This window comes from Leptinotarsa decemlineata, unplaced genomic scaffold (assembly GCF_025532065.1).
Source record: "Leptinotarsa decemlineata unplaced genomic scaffold, Ldec_3_MD MMD2_tig00026314_RagTag_RagTag, whole genome shotgun sequence".
Classification (NCBI taxonomy): Eukaryota; Metazoa; Arthropoda; class Insecta; order Coleoptera; family Chrysomelidae; genus Leptinotarsa; species Leptinotarsa decemlineata.
The window spans coordinates 11,139,805-11,167,690 of NW_027412684.1; the positions used below are offsets into that span (position 1 = coordinate 11,139,805).

The 27,886-nt window shown below is 34.2% G+C and overlaps 1 protein-coding gene across 8 annotated transcripts; it reads right to left on the minus strand.

The window, feature by feature from the left end:
• Positions 1-133: 133 nt before the first annotated feature.
• Bap111 (Brahma associated protein 111kD) lies at positions 134-25,697 on the minus strand. Of its 8 annotated transcripts, none has more exons than XM_074181762.1 (13): positions 25,564-25,697; positions 24,456-24,532; positions 22,694-22,738; positions 18,370-18,410; positions 18,130-18,207; positions 14,600-14,809; positions 14,407-14,491; positions 13,019-13,129; positions 12,675-12,949; positions 12,382-12,552; positions 6,631-7,048; positions 4,042-4,383; positions 134-320 (listed from the first exon to the last, which is right to left on the minus strand). In XM_074181762.1, exons 2-13 carry the CDS (start codon positions 24,517-24,519, stop codon positions 289-291), a joined length of 1,872 nt encoding a protein of 623 aa, XP_074037863.1. In that variant the 5' UTR covers positions 24,520-24,532; positions 25,564-25,697; the 3' UTR covers positions 134-288. The 8 variants fall into 8 exon arrangements, with proteins under 8 accessions (XP_074037863.1, XP_074037860.1, XP_074037861.1 ...); XM_074181759.1 differs by having other exon boundaries at positions 13,019-13,138; XM_074181760.1 differs by having other exon boundaries at positions 13,019-13,138; positions 25,573-25,691.
• Between the last annotated feature and the right edge of the window lie 2,189 nt (positions 25,698-27,886).

Sequence of the window (27,886 nt, forward strand, 5' to 3'; positions counted from 1 at the left end):
ATAGTCTGTTACACTGCCAGTTTGAACCATAATCAAGTATGCAATTTGTTTACAGCAATCAGTCAGAAACTGTACAATTTATAAATGAAAAACTCAAAAGGAAGAAATAATGGATCTGAAAGGAAACAATAAATCAATCGATACACCTTTTAATAATCAAATATATTTTTCTAAATCATATTCCTCGATTAAATTCTGAATTCAATCAAATTGATTTCATAAATAAAAAATTTAAAACTCAATGAATTACAAAATATATGAAAATGTTCATGAAGTTCGTTTCTTCTATCACTTTTCTTCCTTCACTATACTTTTGTGATCTGCAAAAGAAAAATTTATTTCAAAAATCACCTCCGAATGGAGACTGTCATTCTCATCATCATACACCAATGAATCACATAATATATGAACTCATACAAACGTATGTATGAAAACATACAAAATGAGAAATCAAATTGACAGCTCTGCCAGAGCTGTCAATTTGATTTCTCATTTTTAGATGCCTTATGTCATCTTTAAGAATATAGGTTTACAGTGCCAGAGTGACGATCACAAAGAAAAATATCAGGACTGGTAGGGTTTGGTCGAGAACTAGTGATACTAAAACGTTTCGTCTGCTACTGCAGTAGACATCTTCAGTGATGTATGCGTTAATTGTGAGGGCGAAAGTGGTATCTCCAAGCCTCGAGTCAGTCATAACAAGATCGAAGGGTGCCTCACATTTTGATGTTTTTGTTCAAAATTATTAATAATAAAACTAATTCACCAACGTTACTTTCTTTACTGCGATTTAATGTGCCTCCAAGGAGAATGCGCTCTTCTGTTACATTTAATATCCCTGTTTTACATAGAACTACTAAAGCTCCTCTTGCAACCATGTGTCGACTAGCAAATTATTATAACACACTCATTGATCTGGATTGGTCAATAACTCAAAATATGTTTAGAAACATTATAATCAAACAAATTATTAATTTATCATCATAATGCTAACTGATTATAATTACTACTCAAATAATAATAATAATAATATCTTCATTCGTCTTGAGAAACACAAGGTTTATAGACATGTCAAAACAAATGGTGCGATTGAAATCAGGCTATATACATAGGGTGACCACAATTTTTGAACAGAAAAAAAGTACACTTAGGATTTGTAAAATAAAGGTTTATTTTTTATTGTATACAAGTATACAGATGCAGCAGCAAGAAAACAAAGTATTTTTATTAAATATGTACCTATAAATATATACAATATACAAACGCAAAATTTAATTTTCTTTCGACGTGCCAGCTTGACTATCTGAATCATTTTGGTACCAATCGTATTTTTGGAAACTAAGGATAGCCTTCAAAATTTGTGTTGACCCTTTAAGAACTGGAACATTTCACTACAAGTCTCATTGAAGTTTTGTGTGGACTTGCATGATGGATTCCAGAGTAGATAACTTCATCTGCGATTTTTCGGAACTCCAAAAGTTATTTATATTTGAGAACAACGTTTCAAGTGACGCACTGGTCCCAGGTAGACAAAAAATAAACTCGCATAAAATCTTAACGTTTTTAACCCGTTTTCTATTTGCAACAGTTCGAGCCATCGATCTTCAGCACAAATATTTCTTGAATTCCATTCAGCAATTTTATCTTGTGTAATGTTGATTCGTTCCAGACTAATTTCATCGAACAATTCGTCCTGATTCGATATCGGACCTATGTAATCCTTGAAAGCTTCACATGAAGCTAAAATTTCAGGCCAATAAACTTGGTTTCTCAAGTTAACCCATCGAAAAAGCTTTAATTCACTTAAATTTGTACTCCAGTTCTGCAAATAAGTTACACAATTTGAATAGAGTTGCTTGATATGCGTGATAAAATTGTCCTGATGTCCATATCCATATTTTCGAGTTTCAAAAGTGACTCTCTCACTTTAAGCGGCAAAAATAACTCATTCAAGCGATTTTGAAGCTTATTTATGAGTTCAAAATACTGCAAAGCGGCTTCTGTTGCGCATATTTTGTCACCTTCCACATCTAAAATCACTTTGTGGAAGAGAGATGCAATGTTGTGTACAAACCACATCCAAGCTTCGCTGGTTGGATTTTGGAAAAACTGTTTAAAAATTGTTGGACAATTGTCAATAGATAAAAAATATGCTTTCAAGGGTTCGAACATATGTATAATTCGTTCAATGGCTGGCATTAGGCTCAAAAATCTAGTTTTTGAAAATGATAACATTTTTTTGTACTCGACACCAACAAAATCGCCAAACTGTTTTAATTTATCTACTCTGACTGTAAAAATATAGAAATGCTTAAAAATCTTAACCGCAATAACCTCGACATCAATTGGTAAGAGGTCCGTCGCATTTTGTACACAGTTGTTGAAAATGTGTGCCACACATCCAATTCCAACCAAGGGTTTGCCACGAGAAGCATTTAATTTGTGAAATAGATTGTTCACCCCTTGTCTTCTCATTCCGCCAAAATTTGTATTTGTATTATCAGCAGACAATCCAATACATTTGTCAAGTAAATTCTGGTTATTCAAAGCACTAACCACATAGTCGTTTAACTGCTCTGATGTTTCACCAGGTAAGTCGCGCAACTGAAGTAATTTCACTTGGATACCCTTTTCATAATCAAAGTACCTCACTATTATGGGCACAACTTTAATTTCCTTATGATTTGACGAATCAATCGTACTGTCATCATCTGGCACTCTTCAGTTTGAGGAGTGCCAGATGATGACAGTACTACCAACTGTCGAAAGCGCTCGCAGATAATTAATACAAGATATAAAGCTTCAAATCCTTTTTGTAGAATTCAATATTGAAATACTCAAAATGAAGGAAAATTAGTTGCATCAATCAAGACTTGGCAGCCGCTTTTATAGCCAAGACCACACGGAAACAACAAAAAACTCGAGATACACCGGTCATAACAACCACACTACCATATATTGCAGGAACAACAGATAAAATCAGCAGAATTCTTCACCGACATATCAACTTCGTTCGTACCAGAACGGACAATAAGGTCCATGCTTCGTAATCCCAAGGATCAGATACCACTGGAGTCACAAGGAGTGTATGAAGTACCATGCCATGATTGTGACAGGAGTTACATCGGCCAGACCAACAGACGAATCAACATTCGCAAAGATGAACACAAACTAGCAGTGAAGAGAAAAGTCACCACGTCTTCTCTCTTCCAACACGTACTTCAAACAGGACATAACATCAATTTCGATAACACAAAAATGCTAGCAAGCAACGAAAACTTTTACTCACGAACATTCAGAGAGGCTATCGAAATTGAAAAACGACCTAATAATATGAACAAGAGGGATGAGGCGCAAAGATTACCATCAACATGGAGATCCGTTTTATCGCTTCGCACAAGCAATCAGACCGCTCAACCCCAGAAGTAAAACTCGGTAGGAGAGACATTAGAGGCAGCTCAGGTAATAAGACCAAAACAGGTAGTCGAGCAAACACAGGTAGTGGCAGCAACGCAGGTAAAGGGAAACATCCATCCCTATAAATTGAGACACAGAGTTCGAACTAATCAGTCTAGTTGAAAAAATGAAAAAACCAGACATCACCAGAAGATGGCAAATGAGACTTTGCCGAAACGTTGTGAAAATAATCCTTATGGGGAGAAAATACACAGAACACGGAGCGAAACCCGAGAAAACAGCTCATCATACTTTATTCGTATATATATATATATATATATATATATATATATATATATATATATATATATATATATATATATATATAATAAATCATGATTTTCATGGAATTATTTTCCAGCAGCTTGACTGCTACATCTTTGCCCAGTCAGCAAACAAGCTGATCATTGAGTCAAATCAATTCCATTCTCGGAATAACAATGCTTTCAGTATTGCTTGCTAAAGACTGAAGACTGTACACTGCCTTTTATTTTAAAAAAAAAAAGAAATAAAATAGGATTTTATTGAACTTGAAATTGTTGATGAAATTGATAGAGACGCGTTAGTATCATTATCGTAACTTACCATTCTTCCCATCCTCCTGACCATCTTCAGGCATCATACTTCGATCCGATTCCATTGAGGCAGGACTACCGTACATCTGTTGTGGTACCCCTGTGTCGGCCGCCATTTGAGGTCCTTCGGACGAAGTGGGACCTCCGTGAGGGCCGTACGGATGACCTCTTCCGGCATGCGGTGGATACTGAGGATACTGATGATGATAGTACCCATGGGGCGGATACTGTCCAGAAGCCGGTGACGGATATCCTTGAGGGTGAGGGGGGTAACCTTGCTGTTGGGGTGGATAAGCGCCGTAACCGGGATGAGGCGGCCGAGCTGGTAAGGGGACTGACTGGGTATTCGGAACTGGATAGCAAATAGAAAAATAACTAAATGGGGTAGGCAAGTGAATGAGACAATTTATAGTTGAAGTTGAGGAGCTTGAAAGTTTTGAAACAGGTAATTTATATATATATATATATATATATATATATATATATATATATATATATATATATATATATATATACTATGGCCGAACATAAACCACTGTTAATTTTCAGTCAATTTTCAAAAGTATTCAAGACTATCAGTGACGTCAACGAATACGTAAAACAGGCAATCTTTGGTAGTCCTTAGAAACAGCTCTAAATTTTGTCTCTTTTTTTTCTTCAAATTTTTGTTTCGTTATCTTATTTGACATCAGAATGATTTTGAAGTGCGGATGTAATCTGAGAGAAATCGAAGACGTTTGAGGTATGATTCAATAGATCATTTTTAAAGAATATGATTCTTTAAGAAATTGAGAAAACGGCTGCTGGATGCATCATTATGGTTGATTTGAAGTAGTTACCTTCAGGAGGTATCCGAGAAAGATTTTTCTATTGTTGAACTTGTCGGAGTCAAGGAACTGAGTTGAATAATGATTTAAGAGATATAACAAATTGACTATTCATTTCTGAGTGATAAAAATGGGAGGTAGTAACTCGAAAGGAATCATAGTTAAATTATTGCATATACCTGAAAACACTTTACAATCTTGTTCCTTGAAGTTATAACTATGTAATGTTTACTGGGCAAGATGTTTTGAGAAAATGAGAGAGATGGATTATTTACTGGTTACCAAAGAAACCTATTTTTTGGAGAGAGGAGATAATCATGTTTAGTCCCTCTAGAATAGAAATAGAAAACGGCGTAGGCGAAGCTCTCTGGCTTACAGAGACAGACTTGTCTGGCCATCAGTACCACACCGTTAGCGGTAATGGATATCCTTCTAGATCTACCTCCTCTCCACATTTTTCTGAAGAGAGAGGCTAGATGGACTGCATATAGACTTGTACACATTGCCAATTGCACAAATCAATTTAATGCAGAGTGCAACAGACTGTTGGTTGACACTGGAAGGCACAGCATTCTGGAAATGACCTCTGACTCTATACACTGTCAACTACGAACTCTCTACTTGTTCCCGAAGAGAGAGGACTGGATCCTCTTGAAGAATGAAATATGACGAGCAGATAGTTGTTGGTTCACAGATGGATCAAAAACACCTTTCGGTTCTGGTGTCTTCAGTCGCAGACCCAGGACAGAGATATCAACCTGCCTAGGAACCTATGCAACTGTATTTCAAACGGAAATTTACGCCATTGAATGGTGTGCGGAGAGATTGGAAGAAACCAACCTCATACAAAAATCAATAGGTCTGTAGGAACTGTAGGACTGTAGGAAGAAGTGTGTGTCGCCTCTGTTTGGAAAATGATGAAACAGCAGAGCACATACTTTGTGCCTGCCCCGCTGGGGACCTAATCAGGTTTTTAGAGCCGTACTCTCACCATCTGACCTGAAAGACCCCTCACCATACAAACTGAGCGGTTTCGTTAAGAAGCTGGGTTTATTTGGTCAAGTGTGAATAGGTGTGAGCAACAATAAACCCTTGCGGGTTGCAGTGTAGGGTCGAATAGACCCACTCACTTTGGACCTAATCTATCCTAACCCTCTAGAATAAGTATCATTATTATTATTATCATTGATTTATAGACTTTTTTACCTGCTTTTACTGGTAAATTAGGGAGTAAATAGGCTCTTTTCAGGCTGTTGAATCTAGCCTAGAATTATTCACCTTATTGGGCCATATATAAAAAGCTGTTTCTAGATTATGAAAGGTTCGTCCTCTTCAATCTCTTCACGGCCATCTTGTAAACGCTTATACCACTAGTAAATCTTGTTTCAGTCAAAGCAAACTCCCTATAGGTCTTTGTGAACATTTCACACACTGTCTGACATTTTGTTTCATTTTTTCCGCAAAATTTGATACAAATTCTGGGATCCATTTGTTTCAACAAATGAAAATCGTCAAGCTTTCAAAAACACGTCTAACCTTAATCGTGGTCATAGATAAAGTAAACAATGAATGAAGCTGAAAATTTATACATACTTCAGGAGCACATATACCAACATAATAAAAAAATCTACAATCGGACTTTCCACACCCGTGAAATTTAAAAATTTCGTTATTTTCTGAACACACCTCGTATAATATGATATTTTGTTGCTTTGTTTCACAAATTAATTTTTTACGTTTCTGATCGCTCTTCACATAAGACATAGCCTTACCTTGAGGAGGATACTGCTGCTGGTACTGCGGCACCTGACCGGGAGGCATCATGGGATTCTGATGAGCGTGGGCAGTTGGCGGATGAGCTGTTCCTTGCCCCGGCTGGACGTGAGGCGGCACTGGACCGTGACCCGAGACGGTACCTGGTAAATTACCGGCGCCCGAAGGCAATCCAGGACCTGGAGGATGGGCGACAGGCGCCTGATGCTGCGGCACACCGTGCGGATGAACAGGAGTGCTGTGAGAAGGTTCGTGGGGGTGCGAGGTTGCGGGGGGATGCTCGTTGTGTGGGTGGTAGTGGGAAGCGCCAGAATGTTGATCGGGGTGAGGTTTGATGTCTTGTCCGTTGGTGGTTGGTATGGGGGAGCTCTGTAGAGGCTCCGGTTCTACTTTTTCCGGAGGGTCTTGTTCCATTGGCTAACGATGATGAAAGAAATATGGAAAAGATGAATATTTCGAGATTTTATTTCGAAATATTTATTTCCTTATAGCAATATAATTTACGATACAAACTTTTGTTTAATTTATATTCTCATTTATTTATTTAAAAACAGAATAACCTCCATTTTAACGAGACTTGACATAAAGCTACTGTTTTTAGAACATGAGATATGTCAAAAAGGTGCAGACACATTAACAATAGTCGGATTCAAATATAGAGGTTGAAACGTATTATTGATAGGGGAGCCCAAGCGGGGATTTCGGGATTTACTAAAGCGCGGCAGATTAATATACAGGGGGATACCTTGTACCTATGAGCCCCATTTATAAGGCCGCCTGTGAGAGATAAAGGATCAGATTAGTAAACAAAAATTGATCATCAGAAATTCTCGAGCGCGTCAGATTAAGGTAGGGTGAGTTAATTACCTGGTAAAAAGTGTATATTCCAGTAATCTGACAATTTGAGAGTGACGTAAAGAAAGGGGAGGGCAGCAAAGTTGTAAAAAAACTAACGTCATTTCGACATTCTCGAGCGAAGCTAATGTTTTTATTTTGAAGGAAGGAATTCAAGGATAACGATAATCTGACGATTTCCGCAAGCCGAAATAACAAAAATTCGTCGATAAAGTTTAATGCATGCAGCTGTGCGATAACTATATTTCCCTCTCCGAGTTTCTATTCCTCTATTCTCTATTCACTTTTTCTCTATCTATTACTCTCTCACTCCTTACTCACTCTGAATTCTGTTGCCATGACGCCATCACAGCTGATCACAGAGACTCGTTCGTGATGAAGATGATGATTAATTAATCAATTAATTGATGGATTTAGCTGTTACTACGTGGGAGGAAATCATAATGAAGGAAAGAGAAATTAAACTTTCTGTTTTTTACCACTTTCATTTGTAACTAACGTTACTGCAGTTTCGTCCTATAAGGACATTTTCAAACTTACACAAAATATAAGGACATTTTCAAATTTATACAATATTTAAGTTTGAAAATGTCCTTATAGGACGAAACTGCAGTAACGTTAGTTACAAATAAAAGTGGTTAAAAACATAGAAAGTTTCATTTCTCTTTTCCTCATCAATTAATCAATTGATTATAAAAAATTGAAATTTTTTGAGCATTGCTTTTCAATTAATTAAGTTCAATGATTTGAAAAAAATAAAAAAAATATTGTTTTTGTAAGATTAAGCGAATCCCTCTGGATAATCGTCAGATTATGAGACAGCACGTCTAAAACATAAAGATGAACCATATATATCCTAATCTGACGAGCTTGAGTATTTCAAAATGGCGAATTTTTTTTGCACATTATAATAATGGCCGAGAGTTTGCGTCAGATCGAAATCGTCAGATTATTGAATGAGAGCTTTTTTTTGTTGCACTTAACACCGCCTTAGAAAATCTGACGCGCTCGTTTAAATTTTTTTTCTTTTCACTTTCAACCCTTACGTACAACCACCCACATCATGCAAACGATCAGATTAACATACCAACATTATTAAAAATACGTAGGACATTGATGCTATCAATATCTGATGCGCTCGAGTATGTCCATGCAACAGTATTTTTTTACATATTTAAAAATCTTTAGCCGCTTCCCCCACCGATGAAAAGGTATATATTATATAACATTTTTTTCTTCTTATCATCTAAGCTTTGCAACCTAATATGTCTCAATGACGCTCGAGTAAATCCCCATTTTGCATCTGCTATTTAGCATTGAATGCATATTAAAAGCTATACACATGCTACATACATAAAGTAAAAATTAGCCCGGTTTTCGATATAATCATATCATATCATAAGGTATAAAATGCTCCTCGATGGAATTTGTAAAAATTTGGTGTTTTCAGATAACAAGTTAAATAAGTTTGACGTTTTGTATTGTGATCTGAGTATGAGACGAAAGTGGAAGTCATTTTTATTTTTGGTATTGCATTTGAGGTACGCACTGTTTTTGTTTAGTTTTTCGCTATGACGTAAGGTCACTGATTTATATAAACAGGTGGATTTAAATGTTATATTACTGTTATCAGTAAATGTGTTCCTACACAATTCTCTGTAGCCCAAATCAAATATCATTTTGATAAACTTTCTCAGTATTGTGAAGACTCCAGAAGTTTTTCTGGACTTTCCTCATAAAATGATGTGGCAGCTGATGGTGCTCTATACCAGTGCATAATATAAAATAATTAGATATGGCCTATGGAAATTTGATTTGAGATTATGGGAAATATAATTTTTTCAGTTTTTTGCCAATAGCATCTATGTGGTTATTGGATGATAATTTTTAGTCAAGTTCCAGACCTGAGAACAATGCTGATTTCGAGGTACAGCTTGTCAAATGTAAGAAGAGCATTCTGAATTCCGTTATGGTCGCGCGTACGTTTGTTAGAAAACAGTGAGAGAGAAATATTTCTCAAGTTTCTTCCTAGATTTGACAAACTGTATTTATTTCTATGCCACTGGTACTTCCCTGCTTGATGAATGGACAAATCATTCACATAAAGCAAAAAAAGCAACGGCCCTATGACGCCACCTTGCCAATGCCACCCCTAGATAACTTACTATCAATCTGTACTGTGAGAGTTCTGTTGGACATGTGTGAGTGGATCCACAGTTTATTTGGAGCTTGAATACCCATTGCCTCTGATTTAATTATTGAATACTGATGCATTATTGTGTTGAATGCACGATGTACGTCATGGTTTTCGTTGTTAACAATATACTCAGTGGCAAAAATTTAATTGCATACTATTTCTATCTATACACAGGTGATTCAAATAAAATGAGAACACTACAAAAACTACAGAATCGCGCAATGAGGATTATTTTGAGATGTGACAGGAGTACCCATATATCTTTAATGTTGAATACTTTAGAATGGTTATCTATAGAAATTAGGCTTGCATATTTAACGATGATTTATATTTACATTCTACTTTATTACTTCTACCTTCATATTTTGACAAATTTGTTATTTTTAATAAGCAAATCCATCAGTATATATTAGAATGAGAAATAATTTGTATGTGAATAATCAAACAAAAACGTTCAACACTAAAACATTAATTTTTAAAGGATTTATTGAGTATAACAGTCTACCTGAAAATGTAAAGTCTTCTAACGGTCTTTTTCTGTTCAAAAGAAATCTATTAAACCATTAAGATGATACCGAATTATTATGTATTATTTTTTTTTTTGTATTTTCAATTATCGTAAGTAAGACTAGTTATTAACGAATATCAGTATATCTTTTTTTCTATTATTGTGTTTATATGTATATTAATGTTAACATTATTATCATTGTTGTATATTAGGATGTATCCTATTTTGAATAAAGCATTTCATTTCATATTTCGGTTATGATAGAAGAAGGAAAAAATGTACTTTTTAGAATGATATTATACAATACACAGGCCTCGGAAATGGTAAGACCTACAAGGTCTATTAAATTGGAGGAGAGTTTCCTATTTTAGGAAACTAGCATAATCTCTTTTCAGATCGAGAATATCAGTAGTTGTTTTTGAAATATTCTCCACAAACTAGAATTGCCCAATTTTGATTTTCGGCTCTAATACCTCCATTGCGAATGATATTGAAAGGCAGAGAAACTTTCAATACTGTTTCATATTTGTTGTTCAGTATTTGTGTAGTCTCAAAAATGTAGAAGATATTAGCGTTTTAGGTATGTTAAGAAGACATTCTCAGATTTCTCAGTACTAATAAAGTAATATTTATTTGATTCAGATTCGATTCGAATTGAGAACAAAAACTATCTTTGAGAGAGATTGCACATCATAGTGTTATATCAAGTCCAAAAAATTATATTTGGAATTCTTGTCGGAGACTCTAGTTGTTGAAAGATTTGCCTTCGAATATTCTGAGAAAATATCAGTATTTTCTTAATACAACTATGCCAGGATAATGAATAGGAAACAATGGTCCTATTAAATGGCCACCACGTTCACCTGACTTGGCCCTTGACGAATTGAAAGAAACAATAAGGAAGGCTTGCATGGCTATAACTCCGAATATCATTGCAAGAGCGAATACGTGTTTAAGAAACAATTGACATTATTTATTATCTGTTTGTTACTTGGTATATTACATGTTCTTCTGATATGTGGAGTTGATGTATAGCCTTGAGTTCTAGAGCCAAAAAATATTAGTCCTTACTTTTATGAGGTAGCTCTGACCGAGAATTGTATGACCATACAGTGATGACGAGAAAAACTTCGAGAAACACATGTACTGTAATGCATAGCTGAATTTGTTATGACAGCGGCTACAAAAATCAATGGAAAAATCTAGAGGTCCGTATTGAAAATATTAAGTTGACGATTACATCTAATGAACGAAACATCGCATTGCAAATTGGTTTATCCTGCCATACATTTTTCCACATGAAAGTCTCATTTTTATCCAGGTAGTACCTAATACCAAGTTGTAAATTTACATGTTTCCCATGAGCTTTTTCTATTCTCGTTTTACTATCCAGACAACCATTAGAAAAGTAAGTTTATTTTTCATTAATTTAGTGGGATTTTCATAATTCTTGTTTTGTAATATGTAGAACAGTTTGAAATTCCCAAGTCGCCAAAAGTTTTTACAGCCAAAAATCATTCAAACCTTTTACATTATTTCAAACTCGAGTACAAGTTTCTCTTCTTAGAGCTTCAAGAACAAATATTGGAACAACAAAAATAATAAACGTATCTAGAGTTTATATAATTGAAACATTCTTGAACTTCGTCTTACTTGTATGATTACAAAAACGATTACTTCATTTTGTAGAACTGGCGACATAAAAACAAATATATAGGAGTAAACTGTAACATATTTTGTAACAACTATTATCATGAGAATTGAGCAAATCCATTACATTCTGATCAGTATAGCTCGAATCTTGAAAATAAATTTTTCCATGCTCAACTGAAATTTACGACAATAAACATAAAGCCGATTTTTTTTCATTTCATAAAATACCAAGTATCAAAACTGAAATACTGGAATAATGTCAATGAAGCAAGAGGTATTTTACCTGTATGTATTGCAGAATAATCGGCTGTATTTGCAACAGAAAAAGTACACACAATTACACACAAGTGAATACAAGAATAACAAGTGCCAGGTAAACAGCAATAAATATGCTAACTTTGAATGAGTGATCAAGATGTAGGATCTGGAATCCTCCACAATGGAATACAAATTTCGATGTGAATGAGAGTTAGACATAGCATATTCAGAGCTACAAACACAAAAGCAAAACTTGAAAAAGATGTCTTTTCTAAATACCTCTGGGTGTGCTTGATTTGATTCCTGCGCTGAAGCAGGATTTTCCATTTCGTTATCCTCAGTTTTAGGTTTAATGTCTTCTTGTCCTTTATTTTTATCTTTCTTCAGAGCTTCGTACTGTTTTTCAACCATCTTTTGGAATGTCTCATCATCCACAGCAGGCTTACAATGCTAAAATGCAGAGACGGTCAGTTCTGTGTTGTTGAGTTGCCAGTTATTTTTAGGAAAAAAGACAAACATTATTTATAGTCAATTCTAAGTTTTATATCTCGATAAAATACATTGAATCATACCTTTTTTAACTCTTCTTGAAATTGTTCGCTGCTCTCGACAAATTTCCTTTTTTTTGCTTCAAACTTTTCTTCGATCTGTTGCAGTTCAGCTTCGAGCTTTTTTTGATGCATCGTTAATGATTGAACTTGTCTTTTGAGAACTTGCATTCGGGCTGTAGTCACGACAGATCTGACGTCTGGTACTACAGTCTCCGAAAATATGTCATTTATTAACCTGTGGTTTCTCAAATATCTGGCATATGCTACGTGCTTAACGGAATAGCCATCGTCTTGGTCTAAGAGAAAAATAAATGATCTTGAAGTTGTTTACCTTTACAATCTAACAAAATACGAATATGTCTTACCGTCTTCGTCTTCAGCAGGTTGAATCTCGATCCGTCTGTCTGCTGCAGCTTGTTGTTTCGCAGCGGCACTTGTTTGCCTTTCATGGGTTTCCCCATCAGTACCTTGTGTAGCTGAAATAACTTTTTCAGTAAGAACATTAATGAAAAATTCAGTGCTCTTCAAACTGTAATCTGTTTGAATCATGTTTTGTATTTATAGAATCCAATCTGAGATACGGAATCTGTTTCTGGGGAAGTAGCTTACATATTTAACTGACCCCTGAGATTCAAAAAGATTCCTCTTGGCTAGGATTTAATCAAATAGGTGAATGAATGTCATTACGATGTCATCAATGACATAAGTAGATCAAACTTATTCCGTGACATTAAAAATCGTAATTCATGAATGAATTGTGTGTATTTTCTATAATATTATCCAATTTGGTACTGACGAGCCCTAAGGCAATAGTCTTATGGCGAAACATCGATGTATACCAGTGAGGATGACAGTGTTCCATGTAGGTGCAATTTATTACCATCCATTTAAAGTAGAACTTCTATGAATGATATCTGAATTTCATTCCATAACGAATGTTTGGAATACAAACTGAGTAGAGAAAAGTATCTTCTGTATAATTCAGTGTTCATGTAAAAGTATTTGTTTCGAAATAATTTTTTTCTTTCATGTAATTTAATGTTTATATGAAACTAGCTGTTTCAGGAAGGCTTTTTTTCAGTTTGTGTCTGAAAGTTGCTTCTTTGCATGATCTATACATCCATGTATAGAGTTACTCATTTTCAAATTGATTACTTTCTTCCTTTCTTTGAAAGATTCCCACATTTTTTTGTATCAAGATGGAGTAGTAGAAAGCCAAAAACTTTCTTTCCAAAAAAAAAGATTTTGAGAATATGAAACTACCCTCTTTTCGAAAACATTGATTTAAATTTATGAAATTCTATAGTTTACCTCAATTTTGATTAGTTGTCTGTGATCTTTTGTTTCGCTTGTCCAAAGGTTGAGTGGAAGACCATCTCTGTGCACTCCTGGTACTCAAGATGAACTCCACCTTTTCAGTTTATATGGAAAATGTTGTAGCTTATTTTGATAGATCTTATCTTTTTTGTAATCATGTGTTCTACTGGAGTTAACGAGTCCAATTGACTCATAGTAAATAACAAGTACCAGTTTCTTCATATTTCTTAATACTTCACCTTCCATCTTTATCAACTATTCATGCAAGACTGTGTTTTTAGATTAACCGTTTAGACTATCTTTGCAACATTATTCCCTGTTATATGAAGTTCAAATAAATTTCTAGTTTCGAATATTGGCACAATAGACGAGAGAAAATTTATAAATACCGAAGCTTTTTTTGTTTCAATATTACTTGTTGTCAATGAAAACATACTTGATTTTCCTTTGTTTTTAGCAGCCATGAACGCCAGATATGCAGGAGAACTATGGTATGTCTTTAACGTCTTCTCATATTCTACCTGAAATTGAAAGCATTCATAGACAAATATCCATTAAATATTTTTTTTATGTTCCTTTGAACATTCCCTTCACTTTTGATGTTGAAAAATCTATTTCTCTAGACTCACCTTTTCGAGCTCATATTCTTCGACAAATTCATTTTTCTCTTCCTCAGGAAGATCTCTCCACATCTGTCCGATGATTTTTCCTATTTCCCACAACTTCAAATCCGCATTTTGGGCCTTCACAGCATCCCATACTTTTCTGCTATACCTCATGTATGGCATTAGGGGCTTCTCTGGCGCTTTGGGCGGTTTTGGAGTTTTTGCCTCACTCTTCTAAAAAAAAAATAAAAAATAAAGTGCAATCAGAATATCAAATCACATTTATACAAATCAAGATTGAAAATAAATCAAATTTTCAAATGATACCATTTTGATGACCTCCATCTTCGCCATTGCAATAAATTGAAAACAATGGAATTACCCACCTGATTTGGTCAAAATGTTCAATTGTCCTATTAATAAATAAGGGTGTAATAACACTTCCAAAATACAAATCATCAAATTATAAAACAACATCAAAAATTAATTGGCACTCCAGGGCGACTTCATTGATTCCAGTGGCACATTTGCTTTTTGAGCTGCAGGAAAACCCGAAAAAACCTGCCAATGTCCTCTCTTTCATAAAACAAAATGTAGGGTGTCTCCAGAGGCTCCAATAAATTCAAAACATCGCCAGAACACTTACTGACACGACTATCATCAAACTTAAACCAGTCCATTTCATCTTTGACCAATGCGTAATAATGACTAGATTGAACGCCAGAACCACAGTGAACAATGACTGCATGAAGATCATAATAGTGATCTGCTAGATTGAAGTGTTCATCTATTTCGAACCTTCGTATGAGTTTGGTGCTTCCTTCAGAGGTTAAGTCATATTTGAAGATCAGTGTTATTATTAGATTGACTGGTGCCTCAGCTATACTTGTTTGGCAATACAGTCGATCATCACCTCTTAAAAAGTTCCATTTTCAGATGATTTACCAATAAGCTTCGCATATGTAAAATATTATTTACGGTACACAAAAAGCCAATAATATAGAAATGGAAGTTGAATTTATTGAAGTTCACAATTTACACAGTTGAAGAGCTCAGGTCAAAAAAATACAATGCAACTGAAAGTAAACAAATATATATATATATATATATATATATATATATATATATATATATATATATATATATATATATATATAAAATATCATAGTAATCAAATAATCTTGCAAATGCAGGTATTTATGAAAAACTGGAAGATATTTATTAAAAAATTCTCTTGGTGGATAAATTTCAATGTCACAAAGCAGATCCAATTGCTCCAATTAATTATGCCATACTTTAGAACATAGTAAAAAAGTGAATGACACTAACTTACTTAGTTTACTGCACATACTATTATGTTCTACCCATTTCAAGTTGGAATCCATCTGTACTCCCAGATATTTAGTAGATGTTTTGTTATCACAATTGGAGAGACTTATTTCAAAAGTGAGGTTTTCTGATTATTGTTCATTCTGAATCAAGTCATTTGACATGAGAACCATGGACGAGCTTTGTCCAAAATCCTTTTGTAGATTATGTAAGTATCCTGTTTTATAATTTTTTCCACTTGAACTTGCATCATCTGCACCCAATGCCTGAACAGCTCATTAGAATAAATCAGAGGCAGAAGTGGCCCCAACATTGACCCTTGTGACACTCCTCCAAATAATATCTTTTTATTACTTCTAGTATCAACCATATCAACAATTTGGTATCTTTCAGTAAGGTAAAATTTCATTATGTACAGACCGACACCTCTTACTCCATAGAAATTTAAATTATTTGATGAAACTGAATGGTTTACAGAATCAAATGCCACAGTTAGGTCTGTGAAAACGCTGACAAACTTTCTTTGTTCTCAAATGCGTCTTTTCTGTGAGTTGTGAGGAAGGCTGTTACAACCTTATTCAACCAGTTCAACCCTCAAAAGTATGCTTATTCAAATATATTAGCAATACAGTTGGGTATGCAAATCAAAGACAACTTTTCCATTTATATCACCAAGGTTTTTAAAATGTTATCAATTTCAGAGCTTGATTTCTTGTGTAATTTCTTCTTCCTTTCTTTAGGAGTCTACCACAGACAAGTCGTTCCCAATATTTTGGACACTAGTTGTTTTTTTAAGATATTTAAAGATAGTGAAAGATCATATATATCAAAACTCTATCAATTGCTTACAATATTTTTTTGTACCTTGGGAGCTGTCTGACTTGTCCATTTAGTCCAAGTCTCCAGAAAACACTGCAGCCTCTTGGGCTTATTGCGTTTATCCTCCCATCGTCTCGTTCCCTGTTCTAGTTTGTACAGGTTCCGTGTTGGATGTTCGTCATATTCTTCTGGAAGTAATTTCGTACCTCTATATATTGCCTGCCTCGTGTGATTCAGTGCCTCACATTCGCATAAGATGTGTAGAGCTGTTTCTATCCCTTCGTTACATAATCTGCAGCTGAGGTCTCCGTTGTACACCCCCATTTTATTCAGGTGTCCTCTAAGCGAACAATGACCGATTAGTAACCCTGTAATTATTCTGAGCCGATCCATACTATATTGAAGTAGTTCTTCAGTTTTCTTCTCAGACGGTTCCCTAATGAAGGTTCTACTGTATTTATTGCCAGGTACTTTTGTCCAGTACTGCTTCTTATTAGTCCGTGTCCTAATCTGGTTTCGTACCAATAATTTTGGTACCCCCAGAGCTGGTTCAGGACCTATATATGAAGTTGATGATCTGCGTCTAGCGCATTCATCAGCATTATCATTACCTGTGATTCCTGAATGCCCTGGCACCCAGTATAAAATTAATTTGTTCCTGTTTACAAGTTCACTCAGTTCTTTATGACATTCCCAGACTAGTTTTGATGTCACCTTCGGGTTTGTCAGAGCCCCTAGTGCGCTCTTGCTGTCTGTAATAATATTGATCCGCTCATTTCTTTGAGGTCTCAATTTAATAAGCCTTGCACACTGCAAGATAGCATACACACACTCAGTATATTCCAGCTCCAGTTCCATGTTTGGTCTTCGATCCGTCTGTATACCAGGTGTTTTTTCCAAACATGTTTTCGGGGTGACTAATGGTCTTCCACTCTTCACGGCTTATGATTTTGATCGTGAAGTTTGTGTTAAAGTTGTACTTCGGTGTCATGTGGTCCGTGCACATATTCAATATGTGCTCCTCCACTTGTTTCGAAATTTCTGTTCACTCCGATCTTTTGTAGCTTACAATATTACACCAACATGAATACTTCAGTACATGTTTTGCTTTAAAACCTTAATAAAATATATATTTTCACATTCAGGCTTCTGTTTTGACCAAAAGAGGAATTTCTATACATTTAACATGTTTCCCTTCATATCAGATAGTTGTAAAAATGTTTGTATTAATAGATGTATTTATTTGATTAATTAGAAGTTTAACTGCTCTCAATAAAATCATCTGTTTTGTTTGATTGGGGCTAAAACATCGCAAACATGGTTTCAAAATCGGTTGTAGTTTCGGCATGTTTTCTGCTGAATCAAAACAAAAAAATACAAATAAACTAACCAAAGCATGTACTTACTGTGGCACTTTTACCAATTTTCTGTGGAATAAATCCTGGATGCCCATTTGGAGTAGATATAAAAGGATTTGTTTCTTTCTGGAATGAAAAGGAAAAAAATTAGAGTACTTGCTCATTCGTCACATTATTATTGTTATACTTGGTATTATAACAATTCTATATTCATTTTGGTACCGAATAACATAACTAGAGCCAATCTTTTTGTGAAAACGAAGAGGATTTCATATCATAAGAACTTACTGTTGTACTGGAACTTGATCCTCCAGAAGCTCTTAGTCTCTCTAAAAAAGAATTGGAATTATCAGCTTCATACACATTGTTTTTTTTAATGTGCAGTGATACGACTGTCCCATGCAAAAACAGTGGACAGCCAGAGAACAATGATTTCGTCAAGAATGAACAGGTTGAGTTAGAACCGAAAAGAACAAACATCTCACTACTAATTTTCACACGATTCAGAAAATGATAATCGAACCTAGGATTTCAGGAAATAACATAAATAATTATAGTCATTGATTGCTACATAAATATAGATGAAACTAACTCTCTACAGAACGATCTTGATGGAAACTCATTCTTGAACCATGCAGAACAATAATAAACTCAAAAACTTAGGTATTTACATAGATATTTTTTTTAATCTTTCAAACTGTTTGGGTTATTATGAAAAACTTGTTACCAAGCAGACCAGAAGGATAGTTAGTACTCAATTCTTGACTTCCTGTGTGAAATCATTTAATTTTCATCATCTTCCAGGTTATTATATGAAGAAGTTATATGAAGCAATTATGAAATATGAATGAAATGATAAATGCTTGAGTTGTGGATGATATTCCCTTGTAGTCATTAAAACTCGCCTTGTCTAGAAAGAACTGAGAAATATTTATTTAGAAAACCTCTTGAGTGAATATTTTTATAGTTACAGAAATAAACCAGTAACCAATTTTATCAAATTATTCAATCTCATACATGTACTCATGACTTGATTTTGCATTGTCATTGTATAGAATTACCCAGAAAGTTGATATGTATGTAGGTACGTCAGGATTTGAATTAGATAAAAATGACACTCCTGATCTATCGCTTGTGTTCTTTAAACATTCAATCCCAATAAATATTCCCGCCAAGAAATAGTATCAAACTCAAAAAGTTCAATTTTGCTTCCACCGAAGATAAGCTAATTAGGTGCCAATGAATTCTTTGTCTCACAACATTTTCAGGAACCGATATATATATTGCTTAAAGCTCATACACACTTCTGACCAGACAGACAGAATCTAGATGCTTGTCAGCCATATTTATGGACAAAATGTCTACGCATTGTATTTCATGTCTTTGTTACTTCTTCGAGCCGACAAATATTGGACAGTTCCCTTTCTTAAGCACTCAACGAACATCGAAAATCTTTTTTTTTATCAATATATGGTTTTACTATATTGGTCAATCCGGTTTCTGTCCAGTTCTTTTAAAAGATTCACGTGAGTAAACTTTTTTCTATGCTCTAACCACTAGTCAGCCTACAATCTTCGTTTTCTTCGACATTTATCCTCAGTCAAGAAATTAGACATGGGTCAAGCGTAACACCTAGAAATTTTATGTTATCTACCATTGGAGTAGATTTATGATCTGATTCAGCATAAATAGATTCATGACATGTTTTGGATTCACTAAACATCATCATGCCAGTTCAATTTACATTAAGTTTCAAGGAATTTTTTGGCACCATTTTGGGAGCAATCATTGTTACCATTTCCGACAACTCTGCATTATTTCGCCCACGGGTTATTACTCATGTATCATCTGCAAATTGGTATACTACTCCAGGATTGAGGGTTTTTGGTAGATCACTGGCATATATTGAAAAAAGAATTGACCCCAATATCGATCCCTGCGGTACTACATAAGTTTCTCTTGAATAATAATGTTTACCGTGTTCGTTGATACAGATGGCTAATTGCCTACTCCTTTGATGCCACAGTTTTTTAGTTTATACAGTAGTATGTAACAGTTTACTAGATCGAATGCCTTCAAAAGGTCAACATTTTAGCCGACCACAGTAATCTCATTATCGATATTTTTCATGATATTTTCAGTGGCGTTATAAGTTTCTAATTCTGTTGAAACATTTTTTTCCTAAAGCTATACTGATTCGGTGTCAGGATCTGATAACAGTTGAGTCTGTTACAGATAGTTCTCTCCACAATTTTTTAAGGCGACTGCAGCAGTAAAATTGGCTTTTAATTCGGTAATGCGGATTAAGGATCTTTTTTATAAATGGGAACTATCATTTTCGCCTACTGGAGTAGTGATACCCCAGCAAAACTGCGATAATCTTTTAACCAGGAAGAGGAATTTGGATGTTTCAACTCCACTTTCCCCAGTCTTCAGGTTATTCCATTTGTAATGGGGCTGAAATATCTAGGTATTATTCTTGATGAAATACCCACTGGGAAAATTTTTTACACAAACTCAGACTTCCTACATCGAAGCATTTGTAGAAAATCTTGAGTCTTAGGCCCCAAACGAATCTAGTGGATTATGTAATGACTATCCGACCAATCATAAACGAAACAATAGTTTTTGATTCTGAATCGAGTTTTCGTCGGAAGATTGGTCTTAAACTTTCAGAGGCATCTAGGCTGTATCCTTTTATAGTGCACAATTGCAGAAATATATTTTACTAACATTGTTGCCGTGAAGACTTAATATTTTTCTAATGTTCGGTAGAAGTTAGAATATTGTTCCACTATATATTTCTATATGGAGTCCTCGCTAAGTTTCACATATTATTGGGATCGCAACCGCAATACATGCTTAGCTATTAAGCACAGCGGGGAACACATTACCAGTTGATGATTAATAGATTCAACTTTGAAAGCTTGGAGTTTAGAAGATGTTCAGCGTTTATTTCATGCCTCCATTAATTGGTTAATAATTTTATTGACTGTTCTGATATACTTAAGTCATCTGAATTTACGGGTGCCACAAGTCACAGGCAGAAACAATTTAACGTTATACAATTCCCGACCAAAAACTATTGTCCTCATGAAACCACACATCATCACAATGTGAAATAATTTCAACAAAATTTGTAACTCTTGTGATTTATTCTGGGATAACTTGAAGCAAATTAAGCAGCATGTAATACAAAACTTGTGATATTTCACTTGTTTTTCTTCCACTGTACTTGAAGTTATCTATTTTTGTAGTGGCATTTTTTTTCCTTTTCCTTTTGTTATTTAAAACTGCTCTGTGAGGGGATTATACAATCTGCTGGGCAATAAATACTATCATTATTATTATTACTATTAATTGTCAGGTGGCTTTACAGTAAACGGTTCAGATGATGCTGACTTGTGTCCAGAGACAGTCAGTTGTACGGTTCAGATGATGCTGACTTGTTATCAATTAAATTGTTTGATACTCGATGGCAGAATTTCACGTTTGTGAAATTTTCACAGCTCAATTTTTTTCTCAAAAGAGGTAGCCATGCTTGGTTAAAATCCAGTGAACATGTTGCCACATTCCCGGTCCAATTAAAATTATACAGCGACTTTTGACCCAGATCTGCAACTGACAAATTGTTGTCTGAATTCTAATCATCTAAAGGAACAATTCGTTCAAGCCAGACTTCGCTTACATACACTGTAAGTGTACACTGTACACCTATTCGAAAACAACTACTACCCTGGCTAATACCACGACGGGCGTTAGATTATATCCAACAGGTGTCTGCATTCTTCACATAAGTAATTTCTATATATGCTTTTTGCGATACAACTGTCGGAATTGATTTTCAATTATTGGCAGGGGCACATTTGCAGACCGGTTTCGGGCTATTTGGCCCCTCATCAGTGAAAGATAATGTCCTTCATCAACACAAAGATTGTGTTGATTTAGATTAGTTCTATTACAATATGGAATGATCTACATTTCGCATAAAAACCACAATGATATAAGTTTAGAAGATTTTAAGTAAAATATTTGAATGAATGAACCCCGTTTTTACTCAACTATATAACAGGTAAGCACAAGATATGGTCAGCCTACAACACATCAAAATTTCTGGGTATTCAGGTGAGATACATTTCTCTGTATTCAAGTGAGTTACATTTCAAGTGAGACCCTCATATGCCCCAAGTATGTTTAGAGATTAGAGATTTAACAGAACTTCTATCGTTGCTATTCAGAGCCTTTGTTATTTCAGAATGAAGCAGCTTCTTCTATCTTATTGAGCTTGTTTACTGCTGAGATTTGCAGTCACCATACAGAGCCCAAACATACGGAAATCTAGAAGCGCAACCAGATATACAAAGTATTTTTTAAATTTCAAAGTAGTTCTGACTACAAGCAAATATTCTATTGAAGCGAAACAATTTCCATTATCAAAATCTTGAGTTATTTGTGTCTATTACTGCGCAAATCAATTATCGAGGTCATTAAAACTAATGAAGGTGATATCCTCATGCTTTGTTAAAGGAATTTGTCAATGAAATGACTGATGGGACTTCGGTGGAAATGTTAATGAAATGAAGTGTTTATTTAAAAGGAAATTTGCAGTTACCTTTCAAAATGTTGAAAGTCATGGGAGCGGCTGCTGACAGCAAATCTGAACAACAAACACAAACGAAGCAATGAGCTCTAATCTACAAGAATATTACAGATATCTCCAAATATTTTGAATGATACTATTGATTTTTATATAATTCCATAGAACAAATATATGAAGTTAAAAACATCCACGTTTTAAAAAATGTAGTGATATTGCCTACATTTTTTAATTCCTGAACATTAAAAAATTAAAACACAGTTCAGGATGTCTGAGTTATGTCTTCAAATTACCTATATTTTACCAAAAAAAAAAGATCATTCTTTTCATCGCACTAATTTTGAATTGATGATATGTGTGACAGCTGGACAATTATTCTATATTGATATTTCTAACCTCACTATTAATGTTCTATGTGAAAATCTACTAATGTCATACATTTTTACGATACTGTTCGCTGGTCTGTAATTTGTGCTCCTTTAAAAGAGGACATTAGGAAAAAACCTTTTTGGCTTTTTACTTGGTAGTAGACTTCGTATTCTTTCAATTATATAAGTCATAATAAAAAATGTACACTAGCGGAATTTACATTATACTATAAGGAAGTTCCAGATATGCCATCTATTGGACATATTGAAACTAAGCCAGTCCTGTCAGCTGTTTTCACATATTGTTGTGGTTTCTTGTGCTTCCAATGGGTGAAAGTAATTTATTTGACTCATTTATCAGTTTCCTATTTCTATAATAAACACACAAAAAACATTACTTTCACAAACTCACAAACATAACCTATGTTTTACAATCAATTATTCTGATCAGCAGTCAGCTGTTTGAGTGGCACCATTATTGGTAGAATTTCTCTCCTATTACTTCCTCAATGAAAAAACTGTGAACGATTAGTTACTTGGCATTTCCATGTCTGTCCCAATGTCTCCTTTGGGTTCATCAGTGACCCAAGTGTAGCCGGGATGTCTAGAAAATATGGATCTGCTCATTTTGTTGAGGCCACACATTAATGTTTTTTGCACAACATTGCATACACTTGAGCCTGGAAGACTGACCGACAGAGGAACTGAAATGAAGATTTCTTCTCGCACAGTATATTCCAGCTTCCATACCATGTTCGGTTTTAAACTTGTCTGTATACCAGCATGTTTTTGGGATGATTGTTCATTATTCACTCTTTGCGTTTCATGACGTTAACTGTGACGTTTCTGTCGAACATGTAGTTTGATGTCAAGTGGTTTGAAAACAAGTTTGATGTTTTCCCACATATTTCAAAAAAATGCATTTAGAAAAAACACTTCCAATCTGAAATTCTTCATATTTTTTTTTAGAATATTTGACAGTTGGCAACAAACCTGACCCATAACATAATCTGTAAATAATCTAAACATTTTTTCTAATACAGAACAAGTATTCATCGATAATTGTTGATTTTTTCTTTTTTTTTTTTTTTCAAGTGAAAACCCAAAAAAGTTTTTGTAGTGCAACTGAAAAATAATTTTTTTTTGGAAATATCGTAATATATGAGGCTTACTTAAATACAAGATATATAAAAATAATATCATGCTTTTAATTAAATAATTTCTTTCAGATGCTTATATAAAAAGTCATAAAAACGGCCTTATGAATAATATACACATGCGATCAAAAGCTTTCTAGAAAACATCTCAACTATTTTATACTCTATACTTGAATACTACTGGAAACTGGAACCTTGGAGATTTATAAATTGATTTAGTTTTCATTACTCAATAAAAAAAGAATGTCTTACGATTTGAAGCTTGTGGGCTTGGCATTTGCATGGCTACTTGTTTGTAGTTTGCGGGTAGAGCCATTTTATGCTGTTACCTGGAATAAATAAATAAATAATAATTCATCCACATAGTAAGTAATGTACTACCAATTTGTAATTTTTATTTTTTCTCCAGTAAGTAGTTTCTGAAAAGAGTGAGTGACTCAAGATTTGTTATCAGCATAGATAACATTTTTAGAAAAAGCGTGAGCCATTTAACTGAATAATTATCCAGTAAAAAACAAACTATGCTTGTCTGTCACTTCTATGATTTATTCACAATATTCATGCATTAATTAGCGCTCCGAGTGCAGTCCGGCTATCTATAATAACACTGACATGGCCAGTTTGTTTAACCTCAATCAATATTTCTCATACACTGCACCCGAAAAACCTATGTGTATATTACAGCATCCTTCTCATGTTAAAGTTTCGATTTGACTACATATTGAGTGTTCATCATCTATTCTTTGTGGTTTGTAAGTGTCAAAACTTACCATTTATACTAGTGAATAACTTCATTGCCAATGTTCTACAGTTGCGAAACTGGTTTTTCTGTTTGTGAAGATTAGATTGATGTACATAAACAGAATGACGTTTTATTCTGACAAATTAATTTTACATAACAACTGAGTTTTGACTGATTAAAAACTACCAAACCAACCTTCACAATATGAGAGACCAATACAGGAAAACATTATGGGAGGAAGTGCCATTTGTGGTAGTGTTTCAAATAGGATTTGAGAATAATGGACACGGTTTGAAAAGCATCGACCATTCAGTTTGAGAAACTAATTTTTATATTGTAATCATTTTGTTGTGGAAAATAAATTGATAATGTAATTTTTTTTGCAATGTGACTTTCAGAAATGTTCAGACAGTGGGAAGGTAAATAAATCAAAAACAACTAGTTGAAACACTAAGTACCCACAACAATGAAAAAAATTAGCATTATAAGTATGTATTGGATTATATTTTGGTATAGCTTGGTTTTAGGTGCTTGTTGGGACTTCTTTGTCGTACTACTAAAGATATTTTCTAGCTCTCCCAAAATTTTATAAGAGACAGTTTAAAAAAGGATACATACTATACTTACTATCCAGCTAATAGTGTTCCTGAATTATTCAATTGATTAAATCACCATTAACGTAAACATTCAGCAAACCCTTTTGAAAATCTGTTTTCATTCTTCTTCTCTGTGTGTCTTAATCGTTGGTTGACGGTCTCAGAAATTTGTGTCGGTTATGTATTCAAGATTACACCATCGCCACAAGATGTCGCTGCCAAACCCTAGGAAAATTAAAATAAAACCCAACCTAACCGTTGATTACTAGTACTGATAATACATTAATAATATATTGAGAATATTTGAAAATTGATTTGAAACAGTTGCTAAACCTAACCAAACCTAACCTATATAAGTGCGCCGGACCTAACCTAGGAAATTGCCCAAATAAATTAATTCGCCAGTCATCGATTATTTTGCGAAGTGCGGTATTTGACGAAGACACTGTTCTTTGAATACAAATTCATTTTGGTATTTTCGTAACGACTAGTTCAATTTGTACAACCTATCGTTTAACTGAGCATTCAAAACTAGAATTTCAAGATATTTTTTGGGATGGAATATCTTCAATGTTCACACTCTTCAACTTTTTACCTTTTCAATCTGGAATTTATCACTATGGATAACATCTGATATAATACAATATTTTATGTACTAGAATTGAATCATCACCGTGTTAGGAATCACACGTTAAAAGGTAAGACCTCGTTAGTCCTTAGCTTGCACAAGTTTTTCAACTTCTGAGAGTTGTCATTCGTATGGGGGCGACAGCTGATTAACGGAAAAACAGATTTTAAAAAGATTTTTTTAAACAGATCATTGTTGAAATATATTCACTAGTAAATCAATCAAACACGCATAATTTGCTGATTGTTTTCCATTTCTTTGACAGTTTCATATTTTGACTGAAGCTGCGCAAAAATTTATTTAGTGATACATAACTTTCACACTGGTACAGATGAATCAACAATCGTTTGTGACATAGGCTGGAAGGGTAGCTTTTTATATTCCTGTGAAAGATTATTGAGAAAAATAGCAAAAAGGAAAAATTGCGCTGGGATTTGAACTCTTGTAACCCGTGATCATCGTACCACCTATTTTACACCACTGAGCTATTCGGTATTAATTTATAAATCCATACTTTCCATCTTAAAGCCATGCCACTAGCCGTATTCATTTTGTAAATCAAAATGTGTTTGATTCGATAAAACATAATTATTATGAGTAATCGAGTTGCCTTGAAACATTGTTGAAATACTATTCGTCAAATATTATCAAGTATGTCATGACTATACCTCACGATTTGATCTCCACAAACTTTATTTGAAAAGTATATCAGGACATCTTTGGCTGATACAGTAGTTTCTTCAACAGTGATTTGAATACTGTTGAAGAAGCTACTGTGTTAGCGAAACATGTCGTGATATATTTTTCAAATAAAGTTTGTGGAGATCAAATTATTGTGGATCTTCATCAAGTAACGGCCGAATCAATCAGAAAAAAAATATGCCATGGCAAAATGTTATAAATTATTTTTTCTACACCCGTACTCTAACAATACACTTATATGACCATAATCCGTTTCATAATGATATCCATTATGATACAGATTTTTCATAACGATACAGATTATCAACCAATAGAAACCCATAATTTTTCAATCAAGAATCCTGTTCCTTTGTTTGTCCTAGATTCTAACCTAAGTAACTAATTGCTTTATTTGTCAAAATCAGTTTTCATATTACCTACCTATATTATCAAAATGTCTGAAAACAGCGATATAGAAGGAATACCATCGACTCCAATATTTTTAAAAGATCAGATTAATTACAGTTGTTATATTCAATATAAATATAATTAGAATCTTTATAGTTTTCATATATCCATGATAATACCATTAAGTTTGTGTTTTAAAAAAAAAATATGAGTTAATTACTGTAAATGTATTCAATACAAATATAATATTTATAGTTTTTCATTATTTATCGGGTTTAGAAAAAATAGCGTATGCAACTCTCATGTAATGGTTATTAATACACTCGCATATACCATACAAAACTCGCCTTCGGCTCGTTTCGTATCCCGGTTAATGCTCGTGTCTTAATAACCATCATTACATGATCGTTGCATAATATACTAATAACTGTCAACTACTGTTCGAATATTTTTCGAAATGCCATTTTCCCACCAAGAAAAATGTAATATGTTAGAATCCTACTTGGTTTGCCAGAAAAATAGCGTAAGAGCACTCCAACACTAGAGCAATTCGTTCCCCGATCGTGAAATACCTAATAGGCGTTTTTTTGCTGTGCCTCATCGTCGATTCAGGAACAATAAAAAAGTT